The following is a 12,490-nucleotide window of genomic DNA, read 5'->3' on the forward strand; positions in this document are numbered from 1 at the left end:
TATATACACACACACACACACACACACACACACACACACACACACACACACACACACACACACAGGTATATATAAATGATTTTAACTGACTTACCAGGTTTGTCGACCTTTCTAATGTCGTGGGACAAAAGAATCTCCGTTCAAGTCCTTTTCCTCAAGCCATGACCACTTGAACTTGTTCCTAACACTCGCGTCTGTTGCACGTATGTCAGCTTGCCTGTCTACCTGGCCGATCACGCATGAATTAGTTAACACAAAACGCTATTCAAATACTCGACATTCATTGATTAATCTCCCTTTTGTGTGCACACGTGCACCCTTTGTGGCTTCTGTTCTCGCCGAAATTTCGGAGTCTCCGAGATATGGCGAGGCCATGAGAATGCAAGAGGAGGGGTTTTACTGTGACTAGTGTTCGTGCCTCAACATGGCTACGCTCGTGAAAGCAAAACAACGAACTCAAACGCGTGTTCGTTCAATGTTGTCAACTCATATCCGGATTAATTTTCGGCAATTTTAGGCAATTTCATGAAAATTTGAAAATCCGGAAATCCGGAGGACTTTCATCTTTAATAATCACATGCCATGATGAATGAGCAAGTTGGAGAATTGGGCTTGTGCACGTGAATGACAGGGTGTGGCTTTGGTCAGACACTCGGCGGTTATTAGTGAAGTGAGGCAACAGTTAAATCTTGCCAGCAGTGAAGGAATAATTATGTCTTTTAGTTGTCATACATTTGTATATTAATAATGAAGAATTGATTATGCTTGCAACAAAGAATTGCTTATGCTCGCAACGAAGAATTGTTTATGCTCGCAAAGAAGAATGCTTTTTTGCTCTTAATCAATGTATGCTCATAAAGAATGCTTTGTGCACTGTGAGACAGTTAGGGGACACAACCACCTTTCCAAGAATGCGGTTGGAACGAGATAAGGTGATAAGACAAAACAAGAGCAAGGTCAGACGTGGATGGAGCTGTCAACACCAACTGCAGCTTACTTGATGTTTTTGTAATGATTGCACACATGCACGTAATTTTCACTCACATACACAGACACAGTCAAACAAGTTCAGTGTGTCTTCAACAGCCCTCACTCTTTAGGGTGGACACACCCGTGTATTAGACTCCCAATTAGAAATGAATGAGAGGAAGATCGGGGAGATATGTGGGTGACGTGCAGAGAACTGAAACCAACTGCTTTATCTCCGTTTGCCCCTCCAGAGATTGGTACTGAGTGTCATCTCTACTTATTGGATCTTTATTTTGAATGTCTAATTGACAACTCTGACAAACCTGCAAAATAAAATCCGTTGCTGTTATTATGCTCTTTTGGCAATGATTGTTAATCATAAGGCCAGTTCATATTTTTTTCCCTTGGGCAAATAAGGAAAAGGAGAAGGAGACCCTTTTGAGGAAAGCAAAAAAGCCGTGCAGAAAATAATGAAATGACGGCAAGGTCACGGGCATGGTTTTGCTATGAATAAAAACCATGCAAGGCAAGCGATCCCCCCGAAACACCAATAACAAAACAGGATCGTTATTTCGCCGATGAATAGTGTCAGACCTTGAGGCCGACACCGCATTTGCCACATTTACATCATGTTGTCAGGTATGATGTTATGTATGGAAGTAAGGTGTGTATTTGATAGAGCTGACCTGATACACAGGGGTGACCCCCATCCACCAACATGGTGAATCATGTCGACAAATGAGATAGGAGGGGTGTGTGGGACTGCATTCAAATGTCTGCCAGTTTGCCCATCCAGCATACGCACAAAGCTTACGCATATTTATCACTTGGATGATAAATGGCACAATTTGGCTGTGGGCACCCGAGGCAGAGGGCATAATTGACACATTCTTTCCATTTGCATGTTGTGTAAATATGTTTGTACGCAGGCTGCATGGGGAGGGATGGCAAGAAGGTATGTGGTGGTGGGGGGCATATGTGGAGTTGCAGGGATTCAAATGGGAGTTTGGATGAATGGCGAGCACCCGAGAGTCTGTCTGGCAGCATTCAGGCATGGGTACATCATCTCGGAGGCATTGATGGACCCTAATGCAGAATAAGGAGAGCCAATCAACTCCTATCTATCCATTCTGCCAGGGTGACACATTGTGGGGGTACTTCAAGGCCAATGCACTGCCACATTCTGCTGACAAATCATTACATTAGACATGTCACCAGGGAAGGAGCATAATAAGATTGAGTTCCAGAGTTTTAGATGCATTATGAACACTCCTTGCTTCCTTGATTCTTTCCATTTTGGCTATTCCTTTCATTCATCAGTTTCCCCGGCTTGCTTGTCAGGGAGATGATGGCGACTACTCTCATCACAATAAAACAAATAATAATTTTGAATTTAAAAGAGATGGGTAAAGATTGATTTTGTCAGGTTTTAACACATGATAAATTGGTGACTATTTACCTATGCTTAGCATGTGAGTATCACGTGAGTGGACCGTGGTGTCACAATTACTTTTTAATTAATACATGCAAGTCATGGAAAACATGTTTTGAGTTACTTTATTACTTTATTACTTTATTGTGTGTATGCCTTATAGAAGTCCTCATTCTGCCCTAAATGAGTGTACTCCTCGTACGATGACCTCGAGTGCGCTGAAAGGCACCTATTATTATTATTATTATTATTAAGTACACAAGATGCATGAAGGATGGAAACATTTGAAAGGACACAGTAGGAGCATGTGGCACCTTTCCACCCTGTAACAGCTAAACGTGGGGAAAAGATCATCAGCTAAATTGTCTTTCACCTTTGCAAAGCAGTGTCATACTGTTCAGTCTTTATTTTCTGCTCAATTAACAGCAAATTAAAAGTGATCAGAACTTAACAAAGACGCAGTAGGGTTGCTCTGTGGATAGGCTCCGATTAAACTTAGTGACAATCTGAAGTGCACAATGATGCATCTGTACCTCACGTGCACACTTTTGTTGAGTTCGGAGTTGCCAAAAACGGCAAAAATGGAGCAAAAAGAAGTAGCCTTTAGCAAGCTCATCAATCATGCTTTAAGACAAAAGGCTGGAGGAAAAGAGGGTGGAGTTACGTAGACTTTGCCAAGCCCTGTCCTTCATCATCCATTATGAGGCGATGAATGTGGGGTCTCCATGGTCCAGCGGACAATGAGGAGACCGGCTTGTGCCAAGCGCAGGTCACAGCGTATTTTAAATGGGGTCACAGAGCTCGCGAAACCAGCCACCATTTGTTTTGACTCTCTCGGCTTCCGCATTTAGAAATATATTCATCATTTAAAACAGTTTCCAGGTGTCTTAATAACATGTCTCTGACATGCTTCTGTCAAAATAACCCAACGACTAATGATACATTTTTCACACATTTCATTTTACACTTGCTGAACTTGGTCTGCTTCGGGAGGTGGGTGATCCTTTCTCGTGTAAATGTGCCACTGCTCACACTGCACACTCTACAGCTTTTTATTAACTTTGAGAGTGATATAGCGAGGGGACTGCTTGCGGAAGGAGAGGGTGACGAAAATGTCGAGTAACCATAAAGGCAGCAAAAGCATTGATGGTCAGGGAGGCAGCGCTTCCAGCACAGTTTGATGCAATCAGTATTAGTTTTTCTTTCTTTCGTTTTCACATGCAGGAGAGGGGACACGGAGGTTCTGCCTCCCCTCCCCTGCCTGACCTGACCACACACCCCCTGCTTTAAGTTCATAATTAGGGGCAGTAAAGTGTGGATGCGCGGAAGGGAGGGCGCGGACACACTCTGCTGAATATCCGTCTTACCTGGATGAGTGACTCGCTCAGTCGTTCCTCGTCCACCTGAAGCACAATTTCTCGGATCTCGTCATAAGGCAGGCGGAACGAGCCCAAGAAAATTGCTGTAGAGACAGAGAGAAACACAATTTCCTTTTTGTTCTGTTGGGCCATTGGTTTCAAAGAGACATTTTAGCCCGTTACAGAAACAAAATGAAAAAACAGCTAGCATGTCACTCGTGAGAACAAAGTCCCGCCGCGGAACAGACTGTGGAAATGTGAGATCAAAACATTTAAGTATTACAGTGGGCAGTTGAAAATGTGAAGTTATGGCACTCTGTACTGCAAACAAACCAATAACAGAAATCAGGCCTGTTTGTCAGGGATGACACTAAATATGCCTTCGGGAATATCCTATTTTCTTCAAATAATCACTCAGTGTATTGTTTATATGCCTGAATAAGTAACACTCCTCCAATAAACACCCCTTTCCTTATGGCAGTAAATATCACCCTGACTATGACTGACACAACAGACGCCGCATACAGAGGACACGTGGCACCTGTATGGCTAACGTTTAGTTTGGAGTTTTGGGTGCGCAACAAATCTGCAAAACATGTCAACATTGAAAAGAATTCAGGCAGGGGTGCCCAAGTCCAGTCCTCCAGAGCCCTTCCCTGACCTGTTCTCCAGCAAACCTGATTCAAATGATCAATTCATCAGCAACCTATGCAGAAGCACGAGAATTCACTTGAATCACATGTGTTGGAGGAGAGAGACGTCCTCAACAAGCTGGAGAGGAGCTCGCGAGAATCAACTCAACTCAATTGTATTTATAGAGCACTTTAAAATAGCCATCACTGTATACAAAGTGCTGTAACATGGAATAAATCACTAACAAAGACGGTAGAAAGCACCAAACAGTTTCAGGTTTATAAAAATAAAAATGATGTAGGTAGCATGTGTATCAATCTGTCACAGTGACTCACTGTATTTTAATGTAGTTTCTCTATCCTCAGCAAACCAAAAATGTCAAGTTATGATTATTTTTTGTCAGCTGATTTAACAGAGGTTGTGACATTTTTCAAGACCTCTGGAGAGTGGAACCCCGCATAGTCGCGGATTCGGCACTCCCTAATTCGCATATTCCGATTTGTTTTTGCCTTCCAAGGTGTTCCATCCTCCACCCCATCATTTACATTTATTTCATGGAAAATGCATATTGTTTCACGGGCTTAATAATAATAATAATATATATATATAGTGCCCTCCCTAATACATTTGAATGGAAGTCAATCATATACGGATTTTCGCTTGGTCCCTATTGCCCTCCAGCGTATGGGGTATACAGTGTATTTGACAGTGTTGTGGTTGATTCAAACTTTACTTTTGAAAAATCTAAACCTTGAAGAAATTTTAGACACCCGGTGCTCTCTGCAGTTCAGTAAATACATTCCTTGGGCCAAATTCCTTGGAAATACAGTCTGCTAGCCTCTTTAGGTGGCATTCCCACACTAAGTGGAACAGTTGCTAGGGAGTACAGATGGAAATTTGCTTTCCGTATGCATCCTGGATAGGCCATGGCTAACATCAATTAAAAAAAAAAAAAAAAAAAAAAAAGCCTTATTTTTTGTTCATGTGCTTATCAATCATCACTATTTTTTGTGAAGATAGGTACAACACAACACAACACATCGGTTCTAGTCAAATTATATTGTAGTGGCATTGATAACTGTCATTAATTAGGGCCTGCTGGCTATCGCAATCACTGTAACCTCAACTCGAACATGCAGCCCTCAAACATGTAACTAGCTGGTTTATATTGTGTATGGCAAAAAAGCTTTCTTTTCACACTGCGAGTCTCAAAGCTAACTGTCGTTGAAGGTATCCAAACCTCTTGTTGCTTTGACATTTCAATGAGCGATGGCATTGGCAAAACTGAGCATTGTCACAGCCGCGAATGCATGACACCTGTGTCGTCCATATGTTGGGAACATATGGCGAGTTTGTGTGTCTTCATCACACCTTGATCATTTGCCAAAAGGTTTCCTCTGTTGCGAGGGAATACAAAATGTTCTGCAAAAACACGGAGGACATCAGGTGGCCTGTATATTTTTGTCGTTTTCCATGTCCACGTAATATTGCTTCCTTTCACAGTAAAACAAAGGGGAGCCCATGAGCTGTGGAGGAAATTCACCATTAAACCGAACAATTCGGGCCTTGGGAGATTCAAATTGCTCACATGTAGCCCAAGGGCACACTTGTGTTAAGAATCTATTTTCCACATGCGGAAGTACGAATAGCGCGCACAATATATAGATGTTTGTGGTGGCTGTTTGCAACTGCCATATACTTACATAGATTCTGCGCTGTCTTCGGATCCAAAATGCGAAGCTCCTTTGCTTTCTTCTTAAACTGTGTCATTCTGTCGTCAGTCTCATCTTTTGTGTCCTTCCTCACTATCGGGGGTGGGGGGGACAAACAAAGAAACAAAAAGAAAACATTAGTACTTTGATAACGTATTCTATCAGGCCTCAACTCAAGGCAAATTGCATTTCCCCGCTACAAGGGTTTGTGAGCGCACAAATGCAAAAACACAAAAGCTGGAGCTACTTGACATTGGGTGAAGGAGAGAACAATGAGAGTGCTGGCCAGGACCTCTCACATGCTCAATTGTCTCAGTGTGCAACAGGGGAGTTCATGTTCAGCGGTTTCTCTTTTTTTTTTTTTCTTTTCTCTTGGAGTGTATAAACTAGTAAGGCCAAGCAAACAGTTGCGTTTGCAGGACCGCAAAACAAGAACGACAGTAACAGCCACTTATCGCTGTAATTCAACGCAGCAATTTGCAACCTGTGGGACCCATAAGTGAGGGGTGAAAAAAGAAACTTAACATCGTATGTGTATCCGATGTTGGACTTGACAAATACACAAATAGCAACAGGCATGAAAAAAAGGTTCCTCGCACACTTTTTTTTTGTTTGTTTTAAAAGATTTAATATTACAGTTGTTATTATTATAAATGCACTTTTGTGGTTCTTCACTGAGATGAAATGAATTATTTTTAAAAGTGTGTTTTGCAAGACAATTTTTGTACATAAATAAATAAATACAATAACAATACTTGTTATGACTTGTGGGTTATGACCAAATGACCATGAGGGAATGTGGGTGCCAAGTTCAGGTCTAAGTTACAAATACTTTTTTTTTTTTATTTGCAATGGTCTTCCCATTACAAACTCTTTAATGTGCATTATGAGATATTTGTCTTACTCCAGACCTGTGAACACATCATAAATCATAAATCACCCAGGTTTCCATTGATTCGGTCAGCTGTGATTTGAAGTGACAGCCGGTGTTTGACTGTACGGTCAGGCAGGCTTTTCAAGTAACTTTTGATGCTTTACTGGACAAATACAGAAGTTGCACACAACAAAAAGCACCGATTCACTCTGCCAAGAAACAGCATGGCCAAAATGATGAAAACAGTCCAAAATGGGTTTACGGAACTCAAAACGAACACTAAATGGTGGAAAAAGGTGCTTTCAATTAATGTGGTAACCTTGAATAAAAGACAAAGGGGAAATTATTAAAATGACTCACATCGACCTAACATTGCCCAATGCTCAGCATGCATTCAATTAGTTGTAATGAACGGTAACACATCCAGTCAAAGTAACCCAGAATGCATCATGACATTCAATTCATTTTTGGAAGTAACTTGCCCCAAACTGCCAAGAACTCGAGTGAAAAATGGACTTGTGCATCTTTGAGCTACACAATGCAGTCCCGAAAGAGAGCTCCTCTGCATCTGCTTGTGGGAATGGCGGCAGATTTTGTTGATAATCTTAACAACTGCTCAGAAAGAAGGAGGCTCTCCCAGGAGGAGTCTCCCAAGAAATCCAGAACAAACAACATGTTCCCCGAGCGGCACGCGTCTCGTGTTTGAAGAAACAATCAAAGAGGAAGCAGCTCCTGGGCGGCCAGATGAATCAGCATCCCAACGTCTCGCTGTCAACACGTGACATGAGGGAGGGGAGCATTTACACAAATCAGTCATGCTAAAAGGCATGCGCATTTGTGTGTAATTGTGAACCTAGTCCGATATTACCAGCAGGTCGTATTTGACATCCAAATCTGATTGCTTGATGTTTTTGCAGGGCCCTGAAGAACCTCGTTTATCGTTGCGATGGTGATGTCAAAGCAAAGATATTATATACGATGCACTTTGTAAAACAACTTCAGAAGTGGTGAACACTTTGTCATAAAATGCAGCATCCAGTTATCAATAGTACCAAAATGGTCCCATCGGGCCCATAAAAACTCAGACAGTCTGAGTAAATCGTTCATCTACTGACGCATGTGCAATTAGTAAATTTGCAGACTTATTTATGGGTTTATTTATTTATTCATTTATTATATTTATTGCTGCTGACAAAGTTCTGCTCAAGTCTTGCAAGCCCAGTTGTTGGGGATAATGTGCAAATGAGATGCTTTATCAACCAACATGAACTCCAAAAGAAGAAGAGAGGAGACCAACAACAAAGATGAAGGTGGCGGCCCAATGTGTGTGGAATGACCACTGTGATTGGTTAATGTGTGAACAGAAGCAACCAGTTTTGCATCGCTCTTGTAAAAAAAAAAAAAAAAAAAAAGAACAATTGTGAAAAAGACCATCAGTGCGTAATTTCGCCCACATACAGTAAATCTAGGAGACACATGCTAACAATGTCTTGGGGATAACTCTGGCACTGGCAATAAACAATAAGTGCACATTTTTAGTTTTTAAGTGGTTTAATTTATTAACTGGTTGTTTATCATCAAAGCATTTCTCAGTAATCAAGTCCACACGAGAAGAAATGTGTATATTTACTTTGCAAGTGTATTTTCAGTGTGCACCCAAAAATATTTTGCTTGTGACCCCAAAATCTTAAATTCAGGGCCAAAGTGCCCCTCGTCTGGAGCTCGGCTCCCCCCACAATAATTTATTTGCCCATTCAGATCATGATCATCATTTGGCTGGCTGATAACATTTTCATTACGTTCAGGGCGGACATGGCAGCAATATTTCAACCACGGGTGTCCAAAAGCATGACTCTCAGATTGTAAATAATCTGAAATAAGCATTATGATTCCCAAAACTTGTAGTTTATGGGCCAAAACATGCACACCCACCCAATCATTATTCTGCCAGCGAGCTTAACCTGTGACACAGTGACGACCGGTAACATCTGACCACCATCATTGCCAATATTGAAACGTGTTCGACAAGTTGCCCAGTGGCTAAAATATAATACCGCGGGAACAAAACCTTCCCGCTTGTCCAGAAGTATATTTAGCGAAGTAATCCCTAAAACAATCCAAACAGCAACTGTGCTGAAAAGGGCGATTTGCGACGTGCACGATGTTTTATCGACGCAAAAGGCTAACGGTGACATGTTCTGCTTGTATTAATCAGATAAACAGCATGGGATCATTTCAATTTAACGTTAGTACCGCAAGCAAACTATGTATTCACAAATTTGGGTCCCAAAAGATAAGGCATTTTTAATCCTGTAAAATACGGTCTATTCATAGGACTTAATCAGGCAGTCTCACAGAGCTCAGCAGAGCTAATTTCAAAAATGGTCAGAAATGGCCCCTGCGAGAGGTAGTCACTATTAACATGTTTTTTTTTTTGTTTGTTTTTATTGGCCATGCATATTTGACATCAAGAAAAATGTTTTAATACATGTGTTAACCCGGTTCTTTTTTTTTTCAAATATTTCTTTAAAACGTAAGACAACTGAATGATCCCAAGTAACTCCAAACGAGCACATAAGGAGAATTCTCTCGTGAGTGTAACTGTAAACTGTAACACATCCGATTAGCTGAAGGGGAGGTAAACGCTTTCCCCCATGCCAAACCATAGTCAGTAAATTAACAAGGATTACATTGTGAAAATAAACGAACCCTACAGCAAAAACACATTTGGCTTATTCAGGATCAATTGGCATCCCCGTTACGCCTTGTGGGTCTTGGACTGAAGTTTTCCCTCTGGACGTTTTGTGATTACAAGAGTTCTCCGGCACTCGAACGTTCAGCATGTTCTGCTGGCCCACACTCAGCATCCTGGTCGCCTTCCATGCGGTGTCTCCCACAAGACGTCCGTTAAAAACACAAGGCATTAGCACGCTAAACTGCGCCACATGTTCACTTCCGGACGCCACCGCCTACCGCGGTGGGAATGGTCCTCGAGATTAATTGAAGAGATGACAGGTTTTACAACACAGAATGTGGTCTTGAAAATATGCCTGCAGATTCATCCGTCTGGTATAATATTATCTACTGTATAGCACTATAATACAAAAAAAAAAAAAAATGATGTGGGGAATCCCGACAGTTACTGTATAGCAGGCATGCCCAACTCCGGGCCTGGAGGGCTCCTGTCCTGCCTGTTTTCCGGCTCTCCCAGCTGCAACACACCTGATTTACACAATTAGCTCTGAAGCAGCATTAGAACGATCCTGATTTTTGAATCGGGTGTGTTGCTCCTGGGAGAGCTGGAAAACAGGCAGGACAGTAGCTTTCCAGGCCCAGAGTTGGAGACCCCTGCTGAATAGGGAGCAGCCACATCGAAAGCAGAGGCTTCTTGCGAACACAGCAGCTGCTATCCCATTTATATTTATACTGACACGGATGATCAACATACCCTTGTTACTTGGAGCAATTCTGGACACACGATCAGCGAACTATGAACTAAGAGGTGCTTTTTCAGACGACATCTGACTAGGTACAGCATTTAACAAATATCTGTTTACTATCTGTACAGGGCAAAGGGCCACCTCTCACTGTCCCCATTCGTTTCCTGTTTCTTCCTGAGTGGGAGCTCTGCTAAGGCCTCAGTGTGGTTCAGTTGTTCAAGAACAGCGCCATAAATGAAGATTGGATGATCTTTGAATGTTCTCAACCCTCGTTTCGATGCAAGAGTTGAAGTGAGCAGATTCATGCTGCATGGAGTTGTTGCTGTAGCCTGGGGAGTGTCACAACGTGAATGTAGCGCAACTCCCCATAGCTGATGTCATGTTGTTGTGCCTTACATTGCAAATGAATTGAGAGAAACTGAGGACTGGGTGACGAGCCTCAGGCCTATCGACTGTCTGAACAAAAGATCCTCAAGGTGGATTTTTACCTAAAGGTGGATTTTTACCATGACTCCTTGCACATCTGGTCCGAATGAAAGCTTGATAAACCTCACATTATGCTAGACAGCTTGCTTCAATATGACAAGGGCGGAATTTTTCCCAAATGGCCGACACAATCACTTCATCTAAGTCTGACAGAACCCCACAGGGATTTGGGATGAAGACATTTGATCATGAAGCTACTGCCACAACTAAAAGCAAATGATGTTATTATGTCACTGAAGCAAAATACATTTCTGAACCGTCTCATGTAGTTTCAATCCGTCAAAATGACAATTGCTGTACGGAAATATAATTATGAGTGACATGATATGGAACACTGAATGAGCATATTTAATGTTTTCCTTGGAACCTCTTTTGGAATTGGGGTTGTCCTTTTACTTTGGGAAATGGTGGGGGGGGGGAACTTACATATATATATATTTACACAATTAGCTCTGAAGCAGCATTAGAACGATCCTGATTTTTGAATCGGGTGTGTTGCTCCTGGGAGAGCTGGAAAACAGGCAGGACAGTAGCTTTCCAGGCCCAGAGTTGGAGACCCCTGCTGAATAGGGAGCAGCCACATCGAAAGCAGAGGCTTCTTGCGAACACAGCAGCTGCTATCCCATTTATATTTATACTGACACGGATGATCAACATACCCTTGTTACTTGGAGCAATTCTGGACACACGATCAGCGAACTATGAACTAAGAGGTGCTTTTTCAGACGACATCTGACTAGGTACAGCATTTAACAAATATCTGTTTACTATCTGTACAGGGCAAAGGGCCACCTCTCACTGTCCCCATTCGTTTCCTGTTTCTTCCTGAGTGGGAGCTCTGCTAAGGCCTCAGTGTGGTTCAGTTGTTCAAGAACAGCGCCATAAATGAAGATTGGATGATCTTTGAATGTTCTCAACCCTCGTTTCGATGCAAGAGTTGAAGTGAGCAGATTCATGCTGCATGGAGTTGTTGCTGTAGCCTGGGGAGTGTCACAACGTGAATGTAGCGCAACTCCCCATAGCTGATGTCATGTTGTTGTGCCTTACATTGCAAATGAATTGAGAGAAACTGAGGACTGGGTGACGAGCCTCAGGCCTATCGACTGTCTGAACAAAAGATCCTCAAGGTGGATTTTTACCTAAAGGTGGATTTTTACCATGACTCCTTGCACATCTGGTCCGAATGAAAGCTTGATAAACCTCACATTATGCTAGACAGCTTGCTTCAATATGACAAGGGCGGAATTTTTCCCAAATGGCCGACACAATCACTTCATCTAAGTCTGACAGAACCCCACAGGGATTTGGGATGAAGACATTTGATCATGAAGCTACTGCCACAACTAAAAGCAAATGATGTTATTATGTCACTGAAGCAAAATACATTTCTGAACCGTCTCATGTAGTTTCAATCCGTCAAAATGACAATTGCTGTACGGAAATATAATTATGAGTGACATGATATGGAACACTGAATGAGCATATTTAATGTTTTCCTTGGAACCTCTTTTGGAATTGGGGTTGTCCTTTTACTTTGGGAAATGGTGGGGGGGGGGAACTTACATATATATATATATATATATATA

General features: G+C 42.0%; 1 protein-coding gene across 9 annotated transcripts in view; it reads right to left on the reverse strand.

Annotated features, from left to right (window-relative positions):
* The window catches only part of diaph2 (diaphanous-related formin 2), a 375,631-nt gene that overhangs the window by 160,738 nt on the left and 202,403 nt on the right, over positions 1–12,490 (reverse strand). For all 9 annotated transcript variants that reach the window (XR_002168264.1, XM_019869829.1, XM_019869828.1 and 6 more), the window contains 2 exons: positions 6,096–6,197; positions 3,769–3,863 (listed from right to left, as the gene is read on the reverse strand). Coding sequence is in view for 8 of the 9 variants with exons in the window: in XM_019869829.1 (XP_019725388.1) it covers positions 3,769–3,863; positions 6,096–6,197 (197 nt within the window). In the remaining variant the exon portion in view is untranslated. The remainder of the gene's footprint in view (positions 1–3,768; positions 3,864–6,095; positions 6,198–12,490) is intronic.

Source organism: Hippocampus comes, unplaced genomic scaffold, assembly GCF_001891065.2.
Source record: "Hippocampus comes isolate QL1 unplaced genomic scaffold, H_comes_QL1_v1.1 scaffold9, whole genome shotgun sequence".
Classification (NCBI taxonomy): domain Eukaryota; kingdom Metazoa; phylum Chordata; class Actinopteri; order Syngnathiformes; family Syngnathidae; genus Hippocampus; species Hippocampus comes.